The sequence below is a fragment of the Chenopodium quinoa genome, unplaced genomic scaffold (genome assembly GCF_001683475.1).
Source record: "Chenopodium quinoa cultivar QQ74 unplaced genomic scaffold, ASM168347v1, whole genome shotgun sequence".
Classification (NCBI taxonomy): Eukaryota; Viridiplantae; Streptophyta; class Magnoliopsida; order Caryophyllales; family Amaranthaceae; genus Chenopodium; species Chenopodium quinoa.
The window spans coordinates 3,765,223-3,790,892 of record NW_018743218.1 but is presented as its reverse complement, the minus strand read 5'-3'; the positions used below and the strand labels follow the sequence as shown (position 1 = coordinate 3,790,892).

The following is a 25,670-nucleotide window of genomic DNA, read 5'->3' as shown; positions in this document are numbered from 1 at the left end:
ACAAGAATTATACCTTTGTTGCGTGCTTCACTCCCGAAGAGCTCTTACTTCAAAATCCCGAAACCACGAGATCTCAACGTACCCTCAACCCGACCCGAGCGTCCTAAGTCTTGAAGGTTAGTCAAGACCCGGACAAAAACAAAACTATGAGTTTTACGAATCAAAGGTTTACTCTTAATTAGTGTTGCCTTATTAATTCCACTCAACGTTGTTCATTTCCCAACACCCTTGAATGGTATTTATAAGGAAATGAATCTTTGGTTTTCAATCTCCCATCAATGTGGGAGAGTTGGTGAAATGATAATTATTTAATTTTAAAATTAAATGATTAATCAATTCAATCACAAATCGACACATGGCACAATAAAAGAGAAAGCCAAGTCAGGACCAAAGGCTTGGGGGGGGACCATTGCCTTGATCCCCAAGCCATTGCTCCAAGCAATGGTCCCCACATGCAAAACTGGCTCAAACAAGGGCTGCTGGGCTGCTGCCAGCCAGCACGCCAGCTAGCAGTGCCAGCCAGCCCAGCTAGCTAGCACCAGCCTGCCCAGCAGCCTCGCATCTCTCGCAGCACCTCTCGCACACCATTGCTAGCATAGCCAGCATGCGTGCTGCTAGCGAGCCACGCATGCTGGCCCCTTCTTTGCCTCGCACTATGCGCATCTGCCTCGCAGCACATGCACTAGACACGCACCACGCATCGCACCACGCACTACTCGCACACGCATCAGCTCTACACCCCACGCACATGCGCCACACGCATTGCTAGCCCAACGAGCGCACCTACGCACGCAAGGGCCAAGTATGCGTGCTGGGCGATGCTGCCAGGTGCCCCTCGCACTAGCACAGATCAGCTAGTGCCTAGCACTGTTATGCTTGGTGCGAGGCACGCACACACGCACATGCACATGCGCCAGTGCCTAGCACTGCGATAGCTGTGCTTGGTGCGCGTGTGGCCCTGCGATGCGCACCTAGGCATCCAGGCTAGCACGCTGCTAGCTGCGATGGGCTGCCTGGTGCTTGTGGTGCTTGCGATAGGCTGCCATGGCACGCCTAGGCTGCGATGGTGCACCTAGGCTGCGCCTAGAGCTTGCAATGGGCTGCCATGGCACGCCTAGGCTGCGATGGTGCACCTAGGCTGCGATGGTGCGCCTAGGTTGCACCTAGCCATGCAAGGTGCATGCTAGCTCGAACTAGCCTAGCATCCACATGGCTAGGCCAATGTGGTGCTAGGGCCATGTTCATACTTGTCGCTTTGTGATTTTGCGACGCTCGGTCTCGACGCCCTAGACTCGATTTTCGACGTCTGTATTCGTAAAACTCTGTCGACTTATTAAATCCTTTCGGATTAATTCGCCGTCTCGGATCGGTGATTCGATTCGGTTCGACCCGAAGGGTTCAGTTAAGATTAGGCATTCCGATCACTTGATCTTACTGAAGAATTAACTCTGTAATAATTTTGAACCTTCTATCGGAAGAATACACTTGTTGGAAGGACAACATTCCTTTCAACCTCTTCCTCGGTCTGCTCCATACACAAAGTAGTGTAGAGATGACCCCAACAGGTGACCAACCATAGAGGTTCACTTATATTCTCTAAGCTCTGACCTTCGTTAAGAGCTTCCCTACATCTAAATAGACATTTGTACAATTGTCCTAGTAATATTGGACCTAGCGCTACAAAAGACTTGCTATAGGAAATTTTCATTGCAAGTGGCAATAACAATGAAGATATGCCACCTAACTTGCACATCAACATACGAGTAAGAGCGAATAAAATAAAATACACTTGTTGGAAGGACAACATTCCTTTCATTAGAAGCTCGCGTCAGTATAACCTTCAACAACCAAATCCTTGTTTCTTGATCAGGTACTTTAGGATATTCTTGGCTGCATTCCAATGCGCCTCTCCTGGGTCTGATTGGTATCGGCTCGTAGCACTGAAGGAATACGATACATCCGGCCTAGTACATATCATGGCATACATGATCGATCCAATAAGCGAAGCATATGGTATCTGACTCATTCTCTCTCGCTAATTAAGTGATTGTGGACACTATTTCTTGCTGAGAGTTATACCAAGTGACATGGGTAGCTGCCCTCTCTTGGCCTCCTGCATGTTGAATCGTGCTAGTACCTTATCAATGTAATTACTTTGGCTCAATCCAATCATCTTTTTAAATCTATCCCTATAGATCTTGATGCTCAATATGTACTGTGCCTCTCCCAAGTCCTTCTTTGAAAAGCACTTTCCCAGCCAGCCCTTTACGGACTCTATCATTTTAGTGTTGTTTCCAATGAGTAATATGCCATCAACATATAAGACTAGGAATGCGATGTCACTCCCATTGACCTTCTTGTAGACACAAGACTCATATGGATTCTTGATAACCAAACTTACTAATGTCTTTGTCGCATTGCAATTTTTGCTTGCTTGCTTTATTCCATTAATGGACTTCTTAAGCTTGCATACCTTCCCGGCATTGCTTGGATCAACAAAACCTTCTGGCTGTGTCATGTACACAGTTTCTTGAAAAATTCCATTGAGGAAGGTGGTTTTGACATCCATTTTCCATATTTCAAAATTGTAATATGCAGCAATCGCTAGGATGATCCGGACGGACTTAAGCATTGCAACTACCAAAAAGGTTTCATCATAATCAACTCCGTGAATTTGCTTGTACCCTTTTGCCACCAGTCTAGCTTTGTATATAGATACATTTCCATCTTTGTCTGTTTTCAATTTGAAAATCCATTTGCAACCGATAGTTGTGTAACCTTTGGGTAAATTAACCAAGTCCCATACTTGATTTTCAGACATGGAGTCCATCTCGGATTTCATGGACTCTTTCCATTTAGCAGAGTCAGTGCACGTCATAGCTTGTTTGTATGTCGCTGGCTCATCTCAATCAATAACTAGGATGTCTTAATCTTCAGTTAAGACAATACCAAGGTATCCGTCTAGTTAAGATCTTGGTCGTTGCGACCTACGCATGGTAATAGGTTGAGCATTTGCATTGTCGGTTTGACTTTGCACATTTTCGGTTTGACTCAGACCAATGACAACAGCTACTTCTAAAGCACTTTGATTGTTAGTTTTGTCATGTTGACTTTGTTGCTCTTCCTCTCGAACTTCGTCGAGATTAATTTTCCTCCCACTTGTCATTTGGAAAGGTGTTCCTTCTCCAAAAAGACACCATCACGAGTAACAAACACTTTGTTCTCGGATTTATTGTAGAAGTAATACCCCTTAGTTTCTTTTAGGTAGCCCACAAAGAAACACTTGTCTTATTTTGGGTGTAGTTTGTTAGAAATTAATCTCTTGACATATGCTTCGCAACCCTAAATCTTAAGAAAAGACAACCTCGGAGGTTTCTCCGTCCATAATTCATATGGAGTCTTTTCGACAGCTTTTGACGGAGCGCGTTTCAGTGTTAGTGCCGCAGTTAGAAGTGCGTGTCCCCAGAAAGAGATAGAAAGTTCACTAAGACCCATCAATGATCGAACCATGTCTAACAAGGTTTGATTCCTCCGTTCGGATACTTCGTTCCATTGTGGAGTTCCGGGAGGTGTCAACTCTGAAAGAATACCATTTTCTTTCAAGTGAACGCCAATTCATGGCTCAAATACTCGCCACCTCGATCCGATCAAAGTGATTTTATTTTCTTGCCAAGTTGATTTTCAACTTCACTATGAAATTCTTTGAATTTCTCAAAATATTCAGATTTGTTCGACATACGGTAGACATAACCATATCTACTATACTCGTCGGTGAAGGTAATGAAATATCGATAACCTTGCCTTACTGGTGTACTCATTGGTCCACATACATCCGTATGTATTAGACCCAATAAGTCACTTGCCCTTTCTCCCAACTTAGAGAATGGATGCTTTATCATCTTGCCTAATAGACATCCCTCGCAATTTTCAAACGACTCCAAGTCAAATGAGTCAAGAACACCTTCTTGAAGAAGTTTCTTGATGCATTTTATATTAATGTGGCCAAGACGACAATGACACAAGTAGGTTTGATTCGACTTGATGGTCTTAGCCCTTTTGGCGGTATCGTCAATGTTATAAACTTGTTTGTCTAGAGAAAGCACATAAAGACCATTTTCTGAATATGCATTACCATATAAAACATTATCGAAATAAAATGAATAACTATTGTTCTTAATTCGAAATTCAAAACCTTTGGCGTCCAACGCCGAAATTGAAATAATGTTTTTGGTAACTCTAGGAACATGATATCAATTGTCAAGTTCTAAAATAAGCCCAGAGGGCAAAGACAAACTGAGTGTTCCAACGGATACGGCAGACATCCTTGCTCCATTACCGACCCGAAGCTCGACCTCTCCCTTCTCTAGCCTCCTATTTATCCTTAGTCCCTGAGCATTGGAACAAAGGTGTGAGCCACATCAGGTATCTAATACCATGATGTTTTTCTAGCGAAGTTTAAGTCTATAATAAAAATACCTGATGAAGAAGCAACGGTGTCGTTCTTCTTATCTTCCTTGAATTTGAGGCAATCCCTCTTCCAATGTCCCTTGTTCTTGCAATAGAAACATTTGGAATAGGATTTAGAAGAGGCTACCTTCTTGTCCTCGCCACTCTTAGCAGCAATTGACTTAGGCGGAAAATTCTTCTTCTTTTTCCCTTTAAACCTTCTCTTCTTGCCCGAGTGCTTTAATGGCTTGCCCTTTCTCACCATGAGCATGTCATGCTTTCCTTCATCTTTGAGGGTTTGCTCGGCCTACTTCAACATACCATGAAGCTCGGTGAGAGTTTTCTCCATGCTATGCATATTGTAGTTCATCTTGAACTGATCATAGCCTTTATGTAGCGAGTGGAGAATGATGTCAATTGCCATCTCGGTTGAATACCCAGCATCGAGAATAAAATGATTCCAAGATCCCAAAAATCAAAAAGTGATTAAGCATGCTTTGGCTTGTCTTAACACTTAATATTTTAGGGTAAGCAATCCAATTTCTAATAGCTCCAAGCTACTATTGGTTCGATAAAACGTCGCATTTAATGCTTCCTTGACATTTTATCTCCATTGCCACGACATCTAAGGACTCCTTACCGATATCGTTGAGCTTAACCAAGACAACTTGTATACCTAGTATACCTTACGTTCCTAGGGAAGTAGTGATGCCTCGCTTTGGCGTAGCCCATCACATAAGCGCATTAGTTCGGTAAGTGTTGTTCTTGGAATGGCATACTTTAGCTCAATATTTTAGGGACTTAGGGTTTCTATGTTGGTTGATTTAAGTGAACTTATTTAATCATCGCAACATTTGAAATCCTAAACATGCATCTAACATATCATTCACATATATAAGTACAATTATATATAGAAAACATGAAATAAGATGCATTTGGCAACTAGCATGACCCCTTGAAATCTTCAAATCTTCAAGAGTCTTCGATGCATCATCTTGGCTCGTCTTCATAGAAACTCCATCTTGAGACATCCCCGCCAAAATGAAAATTACTAGCTACTATTGGGTTTCGTAGCGTCCAACGCTACGCGGAAGAGAAACCCGCCCAAGACCCACCCCAATAATTAAAGCAATAAAGCATGCATAAACATAATTAAACAATAATTAAGAAAAGGGATAAAGAAGTAATACCCTTGAAGCGTGCTTCGCTCGAAGCTTAGAGCCTCACAAGCATGACGGCCTCCAACGGCTCGTACCCACGACCCGACCCGAACGATCTTCGCCTCGAGGGTTAGTCGAGACTTGACCAAGTATAAAACTAGAGTTATACGAACTTAACGGTTTTCTCAATAATAAGAGATGCCTTTTTGAGTTCCACTCAAGTTGTATTCTCAAATGCCCAATAATGGGGTATTTATAGGGAAATGCAACTTGAACCCCCATTTCATGATCAATGTGGGATAGTTGCATTTTTCACTAATTTATTTAATTCCAAAATAAAGTATAAACAATGCAATCACAAATCAACAAGTGGCATGAGGAGAGGAGAGGTTAGGTGAGGACCATAACCATGGGGGGACCATTGCCTTACTCCTCAAGGCATGGCTCTAAGCCTTGGTCCCCACCTCTCACAAACCGGCATCAAGCATAGCTGGGCTGGCAGTGAGCTAGCACGCCAGAACGCACTAGCGAGCACAGCTAGCACGCACAGCACGCACCAGCCAGCTCGCCCAGCACATGCATGCTGCTAGTGAGCCACGCATGCTGCTGGCTGCTGGGCGCTGGGCGAGGCTCCTAGCTTGCTGCTCGCTTCTTGCTGGGCGATGCTCCTACCTCGCTGTGCTTGGTGCTGCCATGCGAAGGCACGCACGCAAGCACAGCGTGCTGCTACTACGATGGCATGCACGTAGACGCATAGGCCTAGCAATGCGATGGTGTTGTGCTATGCGTAGGCACGCACGCAAGCACGCATGGTGCTGCGATGGTGCTGCCATGCGCTTAGAGCGAGCGATGCACACATTCACGCAAGCTCCTAGCTTTGCGATGGTGTGCTGTGCGGCCAGCACGCAAGGTGCGTCTAGCACACATGGTGCGTTTAGGCTTGCGCCTAGCCATGCAAAGTGCATGCTAGCTCGAGCTAGCCTAGCGTCCACATGGGTAGGCCATTGTGATGCTACGGCTATGCTCGAATTAATTGCTTGTTGATTTTGCGACACTCGGTCTCGACGCCCTAGGCTCGATATCCGACGTCTGTGTTCATAATACTCTAGTGACTCATCAAATCCTTCGGATTAATTTGTCGGTTCGGATCGGCAGTTCATTTGGGTTTGACCCGAAGGGTTCAGTCAAGACAAAGTTGTAATATTAATTATTCACTAATATTGCAGATCGGAAGCGGCCTCCACCCAGACATTCCGATCACTTGATCTCACTGAAGAATTAGATTCCTCATAATTCTGAACGCTCTATCAGAATAATACACTTGTTGGAAGGACACCAATCCTTTCAGCTACTATGACTACAATAAATCTAAATATTAAGGTACAAAAATACGCAACGGCACGCAGACCGTATTTAGATTTACAAAAATACATAACAGATCGCAGTCCGTATTTACTATCCTAATCGGGCCCCACTAGTTGCCATTTTCACGAAACTTGTGAAACAATATATATTCCATTCAACCATTCCCTATATCTGAATGGCCCATGCATTTTACAACGAAAACAAGTAACAATGCATAACGCGCGCAAACTTAAGGGATTTATCTTGATGCTACAAAACTGAAGGGCTACTCTCATAATTAATTTAGAATCAATTTAGAGCAAAAAGAAAAATTAAAATAGGTCCAACTTAATTAAATTCAATTTAAATAATGCACAAGCCTAAATTTTTTGAGAACCATCCTTTAAATAAATTTAGATCTATCTTCATGCTATAAAACTGAAGGGCTACTCTCATAATTAATTTAATAAAATGTAAATTAATAATGAGATTTGACAAAATTAAAGGGGCTGGAAAATTAAATCCTTTCATCCAATGAAAAATTTCCAACAATAACTTGTGTAAAATTGAAAAAATACATCTTCCAACATGAAGATTAATTTAATTTCAATAACAAGTTTTGAACTTTAAGGACTTTAATCAACACAAAAATGATTAAATCCAAAATTAGTTCAACATGGAATTTAGCAATCAAAGTTCCAATCAAATAAACAATTAAAGATTGGATCTTTGAAATATTTGGGGCTTCAAAAATTACAAGTTCACCATAAACATTCACACTTGAAGCAATTAATTTGCAACAATGTGAAAAATTCAAGTTTATGTGAAAAATGAACATAGCAAATTAAGCACCAATTATATCTTCATAAACATGCTTAATGAGGTTTATAATTACAGTAGATTAGGGATGCAACCATACATTTAACCTACCTTCAACATGCAATAATTAATCAAGGTTAAAAGATTTAAAAAATTTCGTCAAAAAAGAAAAACCCCTCGAAAAACATGTAAAGGGTCAGAAACGGTTTAGAACGTCGATTCCACCCAAAAATCACTATTTTTGAGTCGAAATTTGTGTTTGTCAGCCAAAATAAAAAAAAATACGAGATTAAAACTAATGAAAACGAGCTTCTAATCCAATTAGAAAGCACAACTAGAAATTTAAATCCATTTTAAATCACCTTAATTAATTATTAGTTACAAAAATTAAAGTGAGCGCGGCTCCGATACCACCGTTGGGTTTCGTAGAGTCCGACTCTACGCGGAAGAGAAACCCGCCCAAGACCCGCCCACTAATTAAGGCAATTAAGCATGTAATCACAAATTAAACAACAATTAAGAGAGAGAGGGAGAAGACATTCATACCCTTGGCGCGTGCTTCGCTCGATCTCGAGCTCTTACTTCAAAACTTGAACCCCGCAAATGCGAAGGTCTCCAACGGCTCGTACCCACGAACCCGACCCGAACGGTCCTAGTCTTGAAGGTTAGTCGGGACTTAACCAATAAAAACTAGAGTTTTACGAACTTAAGGTTTTCTCACTTTTCTAAGGAGATGCCTTTTAAGTTCCACTCGAGTGTTCTTCCCAAATCCCAAAACTTGGGTATTTATAGGGAAATGAACCTTGATTTCCCATTCTCAATCAATGTGGGAGATTTGAAATTTTTCCCATTTTCTTTTGATAAAAACGAAATAAAATTGCAATTCAATCACCAAGTTACAAGTGGCAATAGGAGGAGAGGGAGAAGGTGAGGACCACCTTGGGAGGGGACCAACCCACCTTGCTCCCCAAGGCAAAGACCAAGCTTTGGTCCCCACTAGCAAAACCCTACCACCAAGCCAAGTGGCTGGCTGGTAGCCTTCCTTGGCTTCCAAGGCTGCCAGATGGCGCCTAGCACCAAGGCTAGGCAGCCTGGCCAGCCAGCCAGCAAGCACACACGCACAGCCAGCCGCAAGGCATGCGCAGCCAGCCAGTGCATGCGTGCTGCTAGCGAGCCACGTATGCTGGGCAGATGCCTATGCGCTACTAGCAAGGCTGCTGCTTGGTGCGTCAATGCTGGCACCCACACATTGCATGCTGCGAAGGCTGACCTTGCTTGGCTAGCCAGCATGCACAGCCTCGCATACACACATTACTTGCGATGATGTGTGCTGCGCTGTGCGATGCTCAAGCTTGGTGCGTGCTACTGCCTAGCACCACGCATAGCGCAGAACGCCTAGCACACTGATTTGCGATGCTGCTGCTTGGTGCATGGCTGCGATGGCTAAGCGCCCAATGTGCTAGCAAGCATGCAAGGCATTATGCCTACAATGCTTGCGGGCAGTGCTAGGCTATGCCTAGCTACATGCGATGGCTAGCTAGCACGCATGGCCCTAGCATGCTAGGCTTGCGGCTAGCATTGCAAGGGACCTTGCCTAGCCTAGCACGCACATGACTAGGCCAATGCGAGGCTACGGCTAGGCTCGAACTTGTAACTTGATTGATTTCACATCTCGTCGAATTTTAAATTCGACTCGACTTGCGACGCTGGATCTCGACGCTCTAAGCTCGATATTCGACGTCTATGTTTGTAAAACTCTAACGACTCATTAAATCCTTTGGATTGATTCGTCGTCTTGAATGGGTTGTTCGATTGGATTTGACCCAAATGGTTCAGTCAAGATTAAGTTGTAATATTAATTGTACATTAATATTACTGATCGGAAGCAGCCTCCGCCTAGGCATTCCGATCACTTGACCTTACTGAAGAATTAGCTTTCTAATAATTCTGAACCCTCTACCGGAATAATACACTTGTTGGAAGAACACCATTCCTTTCAACCTCTTCCTCGGTCTGCTCCATACACAAAGTAGTGTAGAGATGACCCCAACAGGTGACCAACCATAGAGGTTCACTTATATTCTCTAAGCTCTGACCTTCGTTAAGAGCTTCCCTACATCTAAATAGACATTTGTACAATTGTCCTAGTAATATTGGACCTAGCGCTACAAAAGACTTGCTATAGGAAATTTTCATTGCAAGTGGCAATAACAATGAAGATATGCCACCTAACTTGCACATCATCATACGAGTAAGAGCGAATAAAATAAAAAGTACCTCTTCTTCCTGTGATACATCGGCAAAATATGATGACGATGAAAAATATGAAATATAGGCATTGAAGCCAATTTTCCAGCTTTTGGACGTCGCTAGCATTCGCTTCAGAAGGTTATGACTTATGTTATATAAGGGCCTAGCGCCTTCAATTAGGCTGAACACCCATATTTGTAGACCTTTATCATCATAAGGTGATAGGCTAGTGAGGAAAGCCATATCAGTAAGGGTGACAATCATGCAACCTTGGCACGGGATGAAACTATTTAACACGGGGTCCTAGAGCGATATAAGGGCACATGTCAACGATTTGTTGAATGAAATTTTTCCGTATGTTGCTAGCCTAAGGAAGCCGAAAATTCTCTTCTTCTCCCATGAGGAGTGGAACATGGAAAGTCTCATAAACCAACACCTAGCTGTTAGGTCTTGTACCCAACCTTTAATTGGATTCTGGCTTAAAACCGAATTACCATTAAGATGCAATTCATTAAATGAAGCAAGGCGAGGCGCACCTTTACCAAGAATACACTTGGTTTATTTGGGCTGAATTTCCTTTCGGAAATCTTGTAGAGCATCTGAAGATGAAAGGTCAAAGTGAAACGCTGGCCCTATATAGGCAATGCCTTTCAAAACACCTTCTTTGGTGGTCGAAGACGAGATATGCCATAGGAAGTCGCATCTTTAGTTCTGAGGGTATTTACTTATCAATTCGCATAATTCATGAGCCTAAATTAAATAATCTTTTACCATAAATGATTTGAGCACTTCATACAAAGGAAGAGAAGTCATTTTGTACTTCATAAAGTTTGAAGAATAGAAGGATAAAAGTCTGAAGATCAGATAGTGATTTGGTGATGAGATGGGGTGAAAGATGCCTTGGAGGTTTTTATGGTTTTTCCAAGCATTGGAGAGTTAGTTAAATTGTACCATTTGATTTCGTTCAGACACAAAACAATTCGAACTGTTTGGCAGAGTTTGTTTTCAAAGAAATTGATTCCCAATTAAAATTGAGTTGCACAACCTTAAATGCAGCGTTTTAGGGTTCAATTTATTAATTGGAAATCCAGCGATGAAAGTAAGAAATTACTAAATTACCCTTTAGAAAAGCCTATCAAATGACACAGTTGATAGCTTTTATAGGGTAATTGGTATGTAATTTTCAAAAAAATTATATAATTGAAAAGTGATCAAAGCATTTACATCAACTTATAAATATAGGTTGATATCATTAAATCACTTTTACGTAAAGCACGCAAGGTGTATTTTCTCTCTTCACAAAGATCTTTTGTCTGAAAGTTTACTTCAAAATCTTCCTAAAAATCCTTATTTCACCTTAGCTATTGAGAGTCTAACCTCTAACACAGTTGAGTCTCATCCCAAGGCACGAAAGACAATAAAAGTTGATCTAGAGATAGATGAACTATCAATGGAATCCCTTGAGACAGAGAAGTTTTTCTCAGATGAGGACAACCAAGAGCTAAAGGTGCTAGCTTTGGAAAAGTGGGATGTTATGGAGAAGGAGGCTAAGAAGGATGAAGATGCTGAGTTTCATCACCAAGCTGTCTTTGGCAATGCACGTTTTCGTTTTAGTCCTGATCTGGCATTAGGGAATGAGCCGGTGAGGAAGAAGAAAAGCTACAAGCGCAGAAGGGTTGAAGGTGAGCCTTCAAAGAAGAGGCAACAAAGAAACCTTAGAAGTCTCGACTAAGATGCTTAATTAGGAAGGATGATGATAATTGAGCAAGGAGATAGCTCTGATTTATCCTCCGATATGTATGAACTAGCACACAAGTGTCCTAGAAGCCCCAATTACACCTCAGATTGACCAAAGGCTAGGGTTTTCTTGGTTCGATTTATTTTTGTCCAATTGAACTAACTTTTGGCCAAGGAGTTAAGTACTCAAACATGATTTGTTGCATGTTCTTAGTTCTTTTGAAACTAAGTACTTAAGCATGTTTTTTTTTTATATCATATCTTTACTCTTTGAAGATTTTAATTTTTGTTTATGTCTGATCTTGGGCTTGTTTAAATTATGTGATCAATATAAATTATGAATATTTTGTTTTTTTTATCAAGCGACACAATTGGATAATTGTGATTATACCCACACAAATATATTTTTAATTTTCTAAAATTTAAATATATGGGTTCTAATTATAATTAATTTCATGACTTACCTAGTAACATACAGCCGTATTTATTGGTATTTAAGTGAAAAAACACTTCTAATTTCCCAATAAAAAATTAAATGATCAGTAAAATTATTAACTTGAAAGTGAGGTTTTCCTATGCAAAATTTGTGACAGTTTAGTTCCAAATTCACTCTCCTTAATGTGAATTTTCGATAAACTACTTTCAAAAAGTTGAAGAGTTATATGGTTTCACCACAATAACTTGACGTAACGGAAGATTTCAACCGTCAAGGGAGTAACGCAAAAGTGATAATAAATATAAGTAGCCACTTCACTTAAAATCTTCCTTCTTCACTAAGTCAATTTATCTCTCTCTCTCTTGCTTTCTCTCCCTAAAACTCAATCTGTTAGTGTTGTTCCCTTCCTCGAAATGCTCACATAAGAAGAAATGATTCCAGAAGAAATGATTCCAGAAGAAATTCCACAAGAAAATAAGGAGTTACAAGAAGATCAGGACCAAGTACAAAATGAAGTGGTTGCACCATGGCAAATTTTTTGTGCCAAGGAACAATGTCAAGTACCATATGGAGAAAAACGGTTCCTTGAAATATCCTGGTGTTTGCCCCAATCACCATTTAGAAGTCGATAGATATTATAAATGGGTTCAAAACTACAGGAAGAGGAAGAGAGGAATGCTTAACAAAAGATGGGGTGATCGACCAGTAATTTTAAGAGACCCTGTAGGCCCTGTCATCGCGTATGCTTTTACTATCGGATCAGATGCTGGTCTTCTCAGAAATCACATCTTGCCTAAGCTTGAAAAAGACGATGACAAGGCAAATGATGCTTTAGTATGCAAGGGTTGGGCTAGAGAGGTTCGAGTTATTCATCCTTCTACATAAAACAGGCTGATTATGAAAAGGTTGCTAGTCCGTTGTGGTACCCATTACCACGTTATGGTGACTAGAGGACCGAATGAAGAGGCTCATGTCTTCAAATACTGGTGTGCCTATGAGCGATGGGATAACTCAATCGCCAATCACAATGTTGTTGATTGGAGTTTAACAAGTCCTGCCGATGATAGGGATTTTGAAGACTACTTGACAGATCCCATAATAGAGAGGGCGTTGGCGACGCTCCAGGATAATCCAGGATATTAGAAGGCACCTAAATCGGTATATCGCTGTATATATTTACCCTTTAAGTCCTGTTTTAAAGAGCATACACAATTCAAAACTTATAAGTTTTGAAATGCTCTAATTTTGTTATCATTCTATTTTCTATAAATATTAAGTAATGTTTATATTCTATGTTTAGAATTTACAGAGTCAGACATACACAATGGTTTGTATTTATGCTTAAAGAGTCATAATTTGGTTGGTTTCAAACGCCATCAACCACCCAAATTAAGGGGCATTTGTTCCACCCAAAAATCAGATTTTTGACTTTTATTTGACTTTCTTGACTTTGACCAAGTTGAGAAGTCCTAGAGTTAGTTTGGCGTCTTTGGGCTATATCAATTAAAGAAAAACAAACATTAGGCTAAAATTAGACTAAGGCCTAATTATATATAGACCGGATTAGAAGGTTCATGGATGATTTTAATTTTCAAAACAGAGTTGGCACCAAGAAGCATAACCGTACAACAGTTATGGGAGTCAGCCAAAACCGTTCCATTTTGCCTATAAATAGAAGTGTAAGGATCGAAAGAGGACATCAACAAACAACTCAACAACAAGCATTTCATTTCTTTTAAGCTTTCGTAGTTTTCCCTTGGCTTAGTAGCTAAGCGATAGTGTAGTTTACCATCTACCATGCATTAAAGATCGTTCGTCTTTTCCAATTGTATGAACATGGAGGTAACCTTTCCTTCAACTTGTACAATTGTAGATCTGACTCTATCCTTTCATTAATGGAATGCATTTGTATATTTTTTCATATGTTTATCTACTCGTTTCTTTGAGCAATCTAACTTGTTTTACTTCTTTTGGGATAGCTTCCTTATTTGTTTGTTTTACGTTAGCAAGGTTCTCAATCTTTGATACCGGTAACTCGAGGGGTAGCCCCCTAAATCTTGAACAAGATAGAGTATTTAACTTGTTGGTAAAGAGCAATATTTACCTCAACAAATGTGAAGGTTACACATATAAAGATTTTTGGAGTGAGAAGTGACGACACATAAGATGACATATAACGCTCATGTAGTGAAAGCAAATCATCATAAGGAACGCTTGTCGGTGCATGATTTCAATCGTGAATATCTTTAATTACCAACATGTAAAAATTATACACATTTGATATTAAAATAGTATAAATCGAGACGAATCTAACAAGATCTCACACGACTATATTCTCTAAGGTATAAATAATAAAAGCTAGTCAATGTGAAAGACATTAATTGTGTAAAATTCAAATTGTTGCAACTATAAAAAAAACGGTGGAATTGAAGTATTTTTCAAATTTGAAAAGGGTGAAGGTAGAGAATTTGACATGGTACCTTTATTTAATAATGGTAGTAAGTGACTGTTTTTTACAATGTCTTTTTTTTTTTTTATTTTGGCGGGGGGATTTGGAGAATTAATTTTAATTAAAAACTAGTTATTAGCCCGGGTGATGCCCCATATCACTATAAATTTTTAAGTTTCATCAAAGAAGGTTAGTGTTCAACAATATTTATATGTGAATAGAAATATAATAAATAGTTTAAGATTAAGTTTTTATTTATTTTAATTTACATAACAAAATAATAGCTTATGTAAATATTACGTGTGACTGGTATTAAATCTAGGTGATTAATATCTTATAAATTAAATGGTAGATTATTGTGCAATGAGTTACGTATTGCATTTTCTAGGAAATTTAAATATGAAGGTTACACATATGAAGGGTTTTAGGGTGAGAAGTGATGATACATACATAAGATTACATATAACGCTCATGTGGCACCAAATCATCATAAGAAAAGATGACACATGGCGATATCATGTTATCCCTTTGAGTTTTAATAATATTATAGTTAGAAGTTAAATTGGGTTTGAATGACTATATTTTTATGTCTACACATGAAAATTAATACTAACATAAAGTAGTATAAAAAATACTAATACATTGTTTTGCATAATTTTAGTTAATAATTTTTGAAAGAAATGACATCTTTCTCTCTTCTTCTTCTTCTTCTTTTTTTTTTTTTTTTTTTTTTTTTTTTTTTTTGTTTAAATTATATATCTGAATTCAATTGGATATTATTTTGATTGTATAAAGTGATTGGTTGATTGAAAATTTATAATTGTATATTAATCGAACGCATACACACTTAAACATGTCTTATTGTAATAATATTCACTAAGAGTAAGTAAATCAATTATTCCTAACAAATCAAATTATTGAAATTAAGTATAACGTAAAAGTATAAAATTTATTTTATATAACAACTTCTTAATAAAATTCAAGAAAATGTATTTTGTTCTATCATGTTTTGACATAAAAAATTGAATATAAAATTGGGTAAATTTTTATAAACCTTTGATAGTCATATAAAAGTTTGACAATAAATATTGTCGAATTTATACTCAAATTTTTATGTAAACTTTTGCATAAAAAATATTTGATGTATATTTGCAAAAAAAAAAAGTTGATATATACTTCTTTTATGATATTCTTGTTATTATTTTTTTTATTACATACGGTTAAGATAACAATATTACAATTAATTATGTTTTTAAAAAATCGGGCGTGTAATGGATCCTAAACTAGTTAAGCATAAATGATAGTCCAATGATACAGCCCATGATATTTAGTTTTACCAGGTCGGGTACCGATCGGTTTAATCTGATTAAAAATGGTAAAATACCCACAACCCACTTAACCTACCATGAAACTAAATAATTAACTTGAATTGACAACGCCACCACGCTACTACTTGAACCATACATAAATTTATTTTGGTGTTTAGAGAGCCACAAGGACGGGTGATGAGAATGTATCCCATAATCACCTGTAATCGGAAGAGGAGCTCTAACTATTTGAACTATCCCTCATTTAAACCATACATAAATCAATACACATCGTAAACGATTTCACAACATACTCCTTTTCCAACATACTCCTTTTCCTTACAACGAAGCTTCTCCGACATTTCATTGAGACTAAATTAAGTGATATAAGTCCAAAGCATTAGCATGATCGTCAAAATGGTCATCATTAATAGTTACTTCTAGGGGTGAGCAAACCGGGTACCCGGTCAAAATTTTAGGATCCGGAACCAGAATTGGTTGGGACCGGGTCCTAAAATTTGGAACCGGAATTAGAACCGGTACAACCGGGTCCTAAAATTTAGAAATTGGAATTGGTTCCACCAGGTACCGGTTCCGATTCCAAATACCCACTTATATATATAAGTGTTGAAATATAATACAAATCATAATATTTTTTTTGGTTTATTTTTACTTTTAGCGTTTAATACTTATATTTTTATATACATTAAGCTATTTTAATTATATTAAATATTAATATTTTTTTTTTGTTTTACTAATCAGTTATGTTCAACATATTTTTGTTTTTTTAAATATATTTTGTATAATATATGTTAGGTAACCGGTATAGTAGAGCGGAGAGAAATCTAGAAGTTTTAGGGTTTTGTTTGATAGTGGGTTTAAAGTTTTATAAGCAATTGGGCTTAGAAATTAAAATGGGTTGTAGATAACTCTTTAATTTCTTAAAAACACAAACAATCCACATACTATATCATATACAACCAGGTACCCAGTGGGTACCGGGTCCAAAATTTTAGGATTTAGAACCGGAACCGGTTACAACCGGGTCCGAAATTTTGGACCCGGTCCCGGAACCGGTGAGACCAGTTCTGGGTCCGGACCCGACGGGTCCTAACCGGTTTCGGGTCCGATTCCGGGTACCCTGGATCTTTGCTCACCCCTATTTACTCCCTTCGTCCCTTATCTACATGCCTACATTCGTTTTTGAGGTTTCAAAATTACATACCTATTTCTATTTTAAAATTTTGACAATATTTCCTTTTTTAATGAGTTGTCATCATTTTTGTTTTTTTTTATTTTTTTTTTATTTTTACTTTTGACATTATTTTCCAACATTTTCTCTCTCCATTTCTTCAATAATTACCAATGACAATTTCTTTTGTTTATCTCTCTTTAACCTCACACGCATATTTGTATTAAAGAATTTCTAAATACCTTAATATCAAATTTAACAACCATTTGCCTCCCTCCACAAAACAAACCAAAATAAACCTCCGCTAACACCCCACCCCCTCCTTCCCCCTCCCTCGATCCCTCCTCGCGCTCTCTTTCTCTCTATCTCTTCCCCTTTCTCTGTCTCTCTGTTTAGAAACCCACATAAAAACACAAATTTTCTCCTCCTATTTTTTCTCTTTATACATATATTTCATTCAGTTTAATAAAATTTCCCCCTTTTTTTAATTTCATTTAATTTTGATTCCTAAATTAAAAAGTTCTCTATTTCATGAAACATGGATACTACAGAACATTCAGCTTCCACCCAGAATGATAATCAACAGGTAATCATTTTTATTTTATTTTTTAAATTTTTTGTTCTATATTGATTTTAATGAACTCGATTTTTTTAGCTTATTGCAAGGTTTTTTATTTTTTTTTTAATTAATTTATTTTTTTCGTTAAAAAATAAAAAATACAATATTCACTGTTGTTGTTTCTAATAATAATAAAGCTATTAATAGTTGTAGGAATAAGGAATTATTTGTTACTATTTTTTTTTTTTTTTATCATTGATTATTGATTAAGAATAGCTGGAAGACCACATGATGAGAGCAGGTTAGTTGAACTGTATCATTCGTAATTTCGTATTATGTTTTGCTGTGTATTGTCTGATTTTTGAACCATTTCTATTTTTTATTATGCTTAAGATTTCTTGGTAATTCCGAATTACTATTACGTGTATAAGACAGCTGAAGTTCTGCATTTCTTAATCATGCAACACTTAATAAAAATAAAAAAACAAACAAACTTCTTATTGATTAATAAACATTTTGGATGTCAAAATAGTTTAGTCGGCTAATAGTATTTGGGGTGGTACTCGGGAATCACCTTTTTCGTGACTTGGCTCGTTATCCACCCAAAGAAAAAAGAAAGGAAAAAAATAATCATTGTTTATTCTTATCAAATTTGAGTTGATGGAGATGTATCATATCAAACCCTTTAATTCGTTCCAAATTTCTAATGTAGTTGACTTTTGGCTGTTAGTAGTTTCTGATTCATAGTTATATTGTATTTTAGTAAAAATAAAACATTTAGGTAAGAAATTATTTTAATGAGTATTGGATATGCTCTAAATCCTTATACTTTAAAAAAATAATTTATCCAGTAACTTAAAACATGAAAATGGCCTTTCCATGGATGTCTTCTTTGACCTATTTTTTATTTATTTTTTTTTATTTTTATTTCTTGTATTTTTTGACGCCTTTTAGTTCACTGGCGGTCGCTAGGCCGCCTTAATAGAACATTGTATTGAAAAGAGCCTTAAACTTGGGATCCTATTTTGTATCAAATTCATAGGGAGAACATTATTTAGATTATTACTTTTTTTATAATTTTTTTTATTTTATTTTTTATGTTACTTGGGGTCCACCTGATTGGCATGAAGCCCATTTTTGTGAAGAAAAGGTGTACAAGTACTCTATCCGTTATTTTATGTATGGCGTTACACACACACATATATATATATATATATATATATATATATATATATATATATATATATATATATATATATATATAATATATATATATATTCGTTTTCTTTTAAACAAGAGTTGTTTTAAGGTTAATGCACTTGAATATTAAATTTACTGAGTTGAAAATGTAAAATATTAGTAAGTGATTGCATTTTATGAAAGGTTACATAACAAAAATTTGATATAATTGGGTGTTGTAATTATTGCAAATGAAAGATTATAAAACAAACTTGATTATTATTTGCTTTATTTGCTGGCTGGAAACTAAACTATTATTGTAGATCCTAGTCACATACTAATCCAAATCAACTTCATTTTTTAATTTTTTTGCTTTTGCTTTTGCCTTACCTTCCTTTAGCAATTGAAGCTTAAATTAATTGAAGTTTGAATAATTATTTTTGTCTTTTTCTACTTGCATATAATGTTTGTAATTTAATTAATATTCGGTTTGATGGGTATCGTTTTTTCCTTTTTATTTTTTATTTAACAAAAGAATTATGCGTAAACCTTCCTTTAGTCTCCCACGCCTTAATCTGTAATTATTTTAGGTTAAATTTCTCTATTATGCGCTAGGTTCTCTTGGGTTTTTTTTTTTTTTTTATTTTTTTTTTTTTTTTTTTTTGCTGTAGTGCTCAAAATTGTTTAATTTGGAGAAATCATTGTGTTGTGATTCTGTGTACTGGAGATAGGTTGAAAAGTATGAGATGTGTGCCAAGATGGCTATGATATGTACAAATTCAACAAAGCAGATGGCGTCCTTCATCTAACAATGGAAGTTAACTTTTTTCTATCGAGGATAATACATCAATCCTTCATAAGTTAGTCTACCAACTAATACATATCACAAAGTAAGATGAGGATATAAGACGATTTCATAAACTCAAATGAGCTGCAGTACGTACTATACTATTCTCATTAATGGAGTGGTTTAAAGAGATGTTTATTTATAAGAATGTCCAATGTTGGCTTGCTTTTCCCTAAACTAATAAACATGCATAAAACTTTGAATCAATTACAAATCTGTCTTTTGGTTATCTGGGATATTTGTGTGTGTTCTTATATTTGAATCTATTATGCTAGTCTTTCTTTTGCTTTATATTTATTTTCAGGGTAATTTATGCTGGATGATGTAGTTCAATTTGAATACCATCCTTTGAGTGTTATGTTGTTTTTTGTATGAGCTCAAGAAAAATACTACTGATGTTTTCTGAACTTTAAATGATGTCCATAAATAGCAATCTATATATTTCTTTTGAGATGTGTATGTCTTTCTCAATCCTGCTTTAAATGTTCCCATGTTTATTCTTGCAGATGGGAGATTCAACTGAAATTACTGAAGAAAATCCAACTGGCCAACGCAGTAGGCCACTCCCACAACATCTTGTCCTAGAGATACCATCAGAAGGTATTCAATGTTCTCCAGATGATTTTATGAGAATGAGTATTCTTCCAACACCCAAAAGAGTGAATTTCTCTCCAATGCACAGCCCTGCCGTTGCTGGATTAACCAGGTCTTCAAGCTCCAGCATGCGTAGGGACAAGTCATCATTTAAAAGTCTCCTCCCAAGACTTAGTTTCAAGTTCAGAAACTCCTCTACAGAGGTTGAAAATGCTGCCTTTCTAGCCCTCGGTTCTCCTCCTTCTGTGAAAGGGGGGAGACCGCGAATGATGAGAACATTTTCTCTTTCAAAGCTTTTTACGCCAAAAGGAAATAAAGCTTCATCTTTGCCTGTTACTCCAATTGCACACTCTAACCCAGGGTCCACTCATGGAAGCAATGTGAGTTATTTAATTACTGTCTTGAAGACTTTAGTTTTACATGGTTTCGTGGATGTTTTCTTGGTTGGATAACATTAAGTAACTTGTTATTTTGAAAAGATAACTTGATATTATATTGCAGATTTGCAGTAGTTTTGCATATAGTTCAAAAGCTCTGGTTCCTTTTCACTGCATTAAGGCAATGTTTGCTAATAATCTGTGATCTTTGTATTCCTTGTTACATAATTTTAGGTCATTGTAGCTTATAAAAATTTACCTCATCCTAGTCGGTCATGGCCATCTATTATCCTGTCTCTGAGGTTCACAAAAAGATGGCTGGCCTTTGTTTAATCATATTGATGCTGTAAAAAAGAAGTGAAAATTTAAGTTCACAAAATTGTAGTTCTTTCATGCACACCAGGTCTTGTTGCCGTAATTTCATAGGATTAGATATGCGCTACTAACGCTATTTATCAATATCTGAAAAGATATGCTTGAATTTTTGCAGTGCTTTTATATTTAGTTCCAATGATTAATCTCTTACTTGCCATTACTTTCATGCATATTGACTGTTCATAATACTGCTGCATAAACTAACAAAAGATGACTCTTACCTCTGCCCTTGCTTCCGTTTTCTTTGGAGATAGTATATTTATAGGGCGTGGAGAATACCTCTCACAGGAACTTCATCCATCACTGTATTTGATTCTTAACAGATTTCCTCACTTTACAGAAAGGACGGGTCCAATTACCTATTCATCGTTCACATTCTGTTCCAGCTCTTATCAAAGATGGTAGTGTAAGGCAGGTGGATTCTTTTGGTGGGGTATTTCGTGTAGTACCAACAACTCCGCATGCTAAAGGTGGACCCCCAGTGGCGTCAGGTGCAAGTGCAACTGCTGCTGATGGTATTATTGTTCGACTTTCTGGTTGGTTTTTTCTTAAGCAAAAATCATTATGTTAAGATAAATTAAAATGTTGAAAATCGTGTGATTCAGAAAATGATGATGATGGTGAGGACATTCCTGAAGAGGAAGCTGTTTGCAGAATTTGCTTTGTTGAACTCGGGGAAGGTTCAGAGACACTCAAGATGGAATGTAGCTGCAAAGGTGAACTTGCTTTGGCTCACCAAGAATGTGCTGTTAAATGGTTTAGCATCAAAGGGAACAAGATTTGTGAAGTATGCCAGCAAGAGGTTCAAAACCTGCCTGTAACACTTTTACGAATTCAGAATGCTCAGGCTCAACAAGGAAGTAATGGACAGCAAGCTGACATGACTGGTTTCAGGCAAGTCAAAGTTCTCTAGCTTCTATTCTTTTTTCTTTTCTTTTTAATTTTTTTTTTTTAACGCAGAAAGGGAACAATTATATTACATCAAGGCATTTGAAACACCTTTCCACCTTGGAACAAAACAAATTTATCTTAAAAACAAAAGACACACCATTGGTGTCAAGGGACTAAGCTACTGCACTGCCGATTATAATAAAAACTAACATTGAAGTTGCAAAAATTAAAACAAAAGGTAATAAGGTAGCTTTTGTGTAAAGGGGTGCCTCACTGTTAATAGTAGGCTCCATGTCACGAAAAGCGAAGTACTAAAATTCAGCAATCCAAGGGTATAAATCTCTGAAAAATTAGGTGGTGGATGAAAGCGATAAACTCTTTGTTCTCTTTGAGTTCTTCCCATATTAGCCAGTCCATGAGCTACGCCATTTGCTGATCTCCTGGCTTGCAAAACAGTCACATCCCAGTCTCATTGAAATAGTCCACTTGCATCTCTGATAATATTGCCTAATTCATGATCCATGTATGCGAATAATATTGCCTAAGATAATGCTTTTTAAATATTTATTCAAATACTCATTAAAATTTAATTTAACACTGAACATTTTTATTTTATTCATTATCATAGAATAGACAAATACATACATTGCATATTATGTAACAGATCCTACATTTTGTTGAGAAATTTTGTTTCTTCAACACAAGTCACAGAAGCTACCGAACTTGAATTGCCTGATATTGGTATATCAGTAGTGCATGTCTCCTTTCCATTGACTACAATATACAGATAATGATGTAATCATAATTGATTTTTTACATGTTTCTAAGACATAAAAATTTGCTTATCAGGGTTTGGCAAGATGTTCCTGTACTAGTTATTGTAAGCATGCTTGCTTACTTTTGTTTCCTGGAACAACTTTTGGTAAGCTTTATGAAACAAGTATCACACACTTTGTATTAGATGCTTTTCAAATCCCGTCTAATTTTTATATAGTACTTGTGAACAGGTTAGGAAAATGGGTTCTGGTGCAATTGCCATTTCTCTTCCATTTTCATGCATTTTGGGTCTGCTTGCATCCATGACATCAACAACCATGGGTATAGTGATTTGTTCTCAGAGACTTATAACAAATTTGTTGCCAAAATAATTTTCACCTTGTTTAATTTGGAGTTTTCTCATGTGGAAATCATGCCAATCAAGTCGTGATTTTACCTTTTGTGCAGTTGGAAGAAAATTTCTTTGGGTATATGCTGCTGCACAATTCATTATGGTGGTTGCCTTTGCACATATTTTGTACTCTCTGGTACGATCTTCCTAATTTCTTAGTCCAAAAGCTTTTTAAAGTAATCAACCATACCCTATTATACAAAAGTACTGGGTATAGTTGCCAACTTTTCCACCTTTGAAGGGCCGGTACCGGATCCCATGGACTTGCCCTTCCATTTGTAGAATCCTGCTTACTTTAGGTGCTTTTGATGATCATAAGCACTACAGTTATTGGTTTACTGCTTTACTCTTTAACTTGTAGTTTTCACACTGTTCTGATTCATCATAATTAAGGATGTAACCTTTTTTTTTTTTTACCAAAAAGACCTTAAATAGCCGAGCCATTTCTTTCCTCTCACCTTCACTTATAAGAATTGAGATATTTGGAAATCTTATAATAAGCCTTGCTCCATTAATTGTGGAAGGTGACAGTATATCCGGGCATTTTAAAATAGTATGTGTGAGTGTGACTGTAATTTCAGACATAAGGAGCTTTATTTGATAATATGTTTTCTTAATTTCTGCCTGTACAGCTACACATGCAAGCAGTGGTATCAGTCATAATTGCTACATTTGTTGGTTTCGGAGTGGCAATGTGTGGATGTTCCATTATCTTTGAGATTTCGAGATGGAGAAGGATGTTGCGAGCTCACTCAAATACCGAACCTACAGCTGTGGACGTAGTTCCTGTACCAATGTCTAACACAGCTACCATAACACAAGTGACTCCTAATCAACCTGAAACTATGTCCAACAGCACTAACTCTCATCATGGAGATTAAATCGCTAGTTGAATGAACATAACTACATATCAAACTCTTGTAATATTGCTCAGAGAGAGGCTTTTGTGTAGATAACTTACGTAGAGGTAATGTATTTTTTTTCTTCTTTTGTTTCATTTTTGAATGTAATATTATGTATTGTTTGCTAGAAAGTAGGATGGGAAGCTGTAAATCGACTGATGTAGAAAACATGTCGTATAATTTTCAGGCCTTATGGTCGGTGGCGCCTTTGACCATCTGCTTTGGCGCTTGTTTGTGTTTTTTACCTGTAAAGTTTGGTGGCTTTGCAAATGATGCTTCAAGGTAACTAGCTATACGACTAGTCTTTATGTTAGGAAGTTTCGTGGTTGACATTAGAACTTCTTGATAATGCTTTACAATGAATTTGCTAATATTGTCCTCTATTTACAATGATGTACATATTGCTATGTAATGTGCAACTACTCTCGCAACCCTAAAATAATTGACACAGTCAAATTTTGCACGCGCAATAATGCAATCAGTTGCCTTATTTAATGTAAGTAAATATTATTGAAAAAAAAATTATATTATAAAACTTTATATCAATACCTATCTAGCAATATATTTTATGATAAAATATGTTTTTATTATGTTAATAAAACACTATAGTCAAAGTTAATATATGAATTGTAAAAAAAATCCAACGTGTCAATTATCATGAGACGGAGAGAGTACTATTTTATTACCTAACAAGGTAGGTTTAGTAAAAATGTTTGCATCTAACAACCACAACGTTGTGGGATCAAAGCCCTCAAACATGAATTGGGCTGAAATGCATGGGTTCTGCATAATAATAATAATAATAATAATAATAATAATAATAATAATAATAATAATAATAATAATAATAATAATAATAATATATTAATACTAAAACAGAACACGTTTACATCATTTTTTACTCATGTCAAGTTATCATTAAAATATTTCCTGCCAAAATAAAATATGATGTCATTGATAACACATTTTTATATGTTATATTTGGGTGTTTCTATCTTATTTTCTCCATATATATCTTTTAGAGCTATTTTTCTTTATATTTCGATGTTCTCTCTTTCTTTGTTTTGTAGGATTTATGCCTAAAAGTGCACATTTGCACGCCAAGTTGAATTAGGAGCGTCTAGAAGATTATGATTTGAGCTTGACATCATATGTTCACATTCCAAGCTTGAAGTTGCATTTGCGTGAGCTTAGTGTGGAAATTGCTTAAGCCCCAACCTAGCCGTGGCTTGTTACATTAAGCTTTGGCCTGGTCATGGCTCCTCCATTTTTGCTCAAGAAAAGCCTACCAAGATTAGTAGACACCACGGATTGGCCGTGGCGAAACCCCAGTAGCTTTGTGTAGCCCATGGCTATTACCTAACGAAGCATTGAATCCATTTTAAAGGCGATTTAGAAGACCTATTTTGGGCAACTTCTTTACTTGTTCCTAGGGGTATATATAGGTTTTTATATGGCATATTAGACACTTCTTTTTAATTATTAATTTGAGTTCAAGAATTCTACAATTTCCTTCTATTCTAGATTTACTTTGTTCAAGATTTCATCTTCAATTACATTCATCCAAGTATTTATTATTTTCAACCTTTAATTACATTCATCCAAGTATTTCTTCTTTTCTATATTATATCTTCTAAT

General features: G+C 36.8%; 1 protein-coding gene across 3 annotated transcripts; it reads left to right on the top strand.

Moving 5' to 3' along the window:
• The first annotated feature begins 17,238 nt into the window (after positions 1 to 17,238).
• On the top strand, positions 17,239 to 24,425 carry LOC110734758. 3 transcript variants are annotated; one of them, XR_002513913.1, is made up of 9 exons: positions 17,239 to 17,726; positions 20,232 to 20,699; positions 21,412 to 21,586; positions 21,677 to 21,965; positions 22,812 to 22,884; positions 22,970 to 23,060; positions 23,187 to 23,266; positions 23,763 to 24,097; positions 24,220 to 24,425. XR_002513913.1 is itself a non-coding variant. In XM_021914905.1 (8 exons), exons 1-8 carry the CDS (start codon positions 17,679 to 17,681, stop codon positions 24,009 to 24,011), a joined length of 1,473 nt encoding a protein of 490 aa, XP_021770597.1. In that variant the 5' UTR covers positions 17,239 to 17,678; the 3' UTR covers positions 24,012 to 24,425. The 3 variants fall into 3 exon arrangements, 2 of the variants coding, with proteins under 2 accessions (XP_021770597.1, XP_021770598.1); XM_021914905.1 differs by having other exon boundaries at positions 23,763 to 24,425; XM_021914906.1 differs by lacking the exon at positions 17,239 to 17,726 and adding an exon at positions 19,362 to 19,814 and having other exon boundaries at positions 23,763 to 24,425.
• The last annotated feature ends 1,245 nt before the right edge of the window (positions 24,426 to 25,670 follow it).

What these genes read in the sequence shown, in the direction of transcription:
- LOC110734758 (XM_021914905.1), top strand. Translation starts at nt 17,679, where the DNA reads ATGGATACTACAGAACATTCAGCTTCCACCCAGAATGATAATCAACAG. An exon ending in GGTCCACTCATGGAAGCAAT is followed by an intron (nt 20,700 to 21,411) that starts GTGAGTTATTTA and finishes CTCACTTTACAG; the next exon opens with AAAGGACGGGTCCAATTACC. An exon ending in CATGACATCAACAACCATGG is followed by an intron (nt 23,061 to 23,186) that starts GTATAGTGATTT and finishes CCTTTTGTGCAG; the next exon opens with TTGGAAGAAAATTTCTTTGG.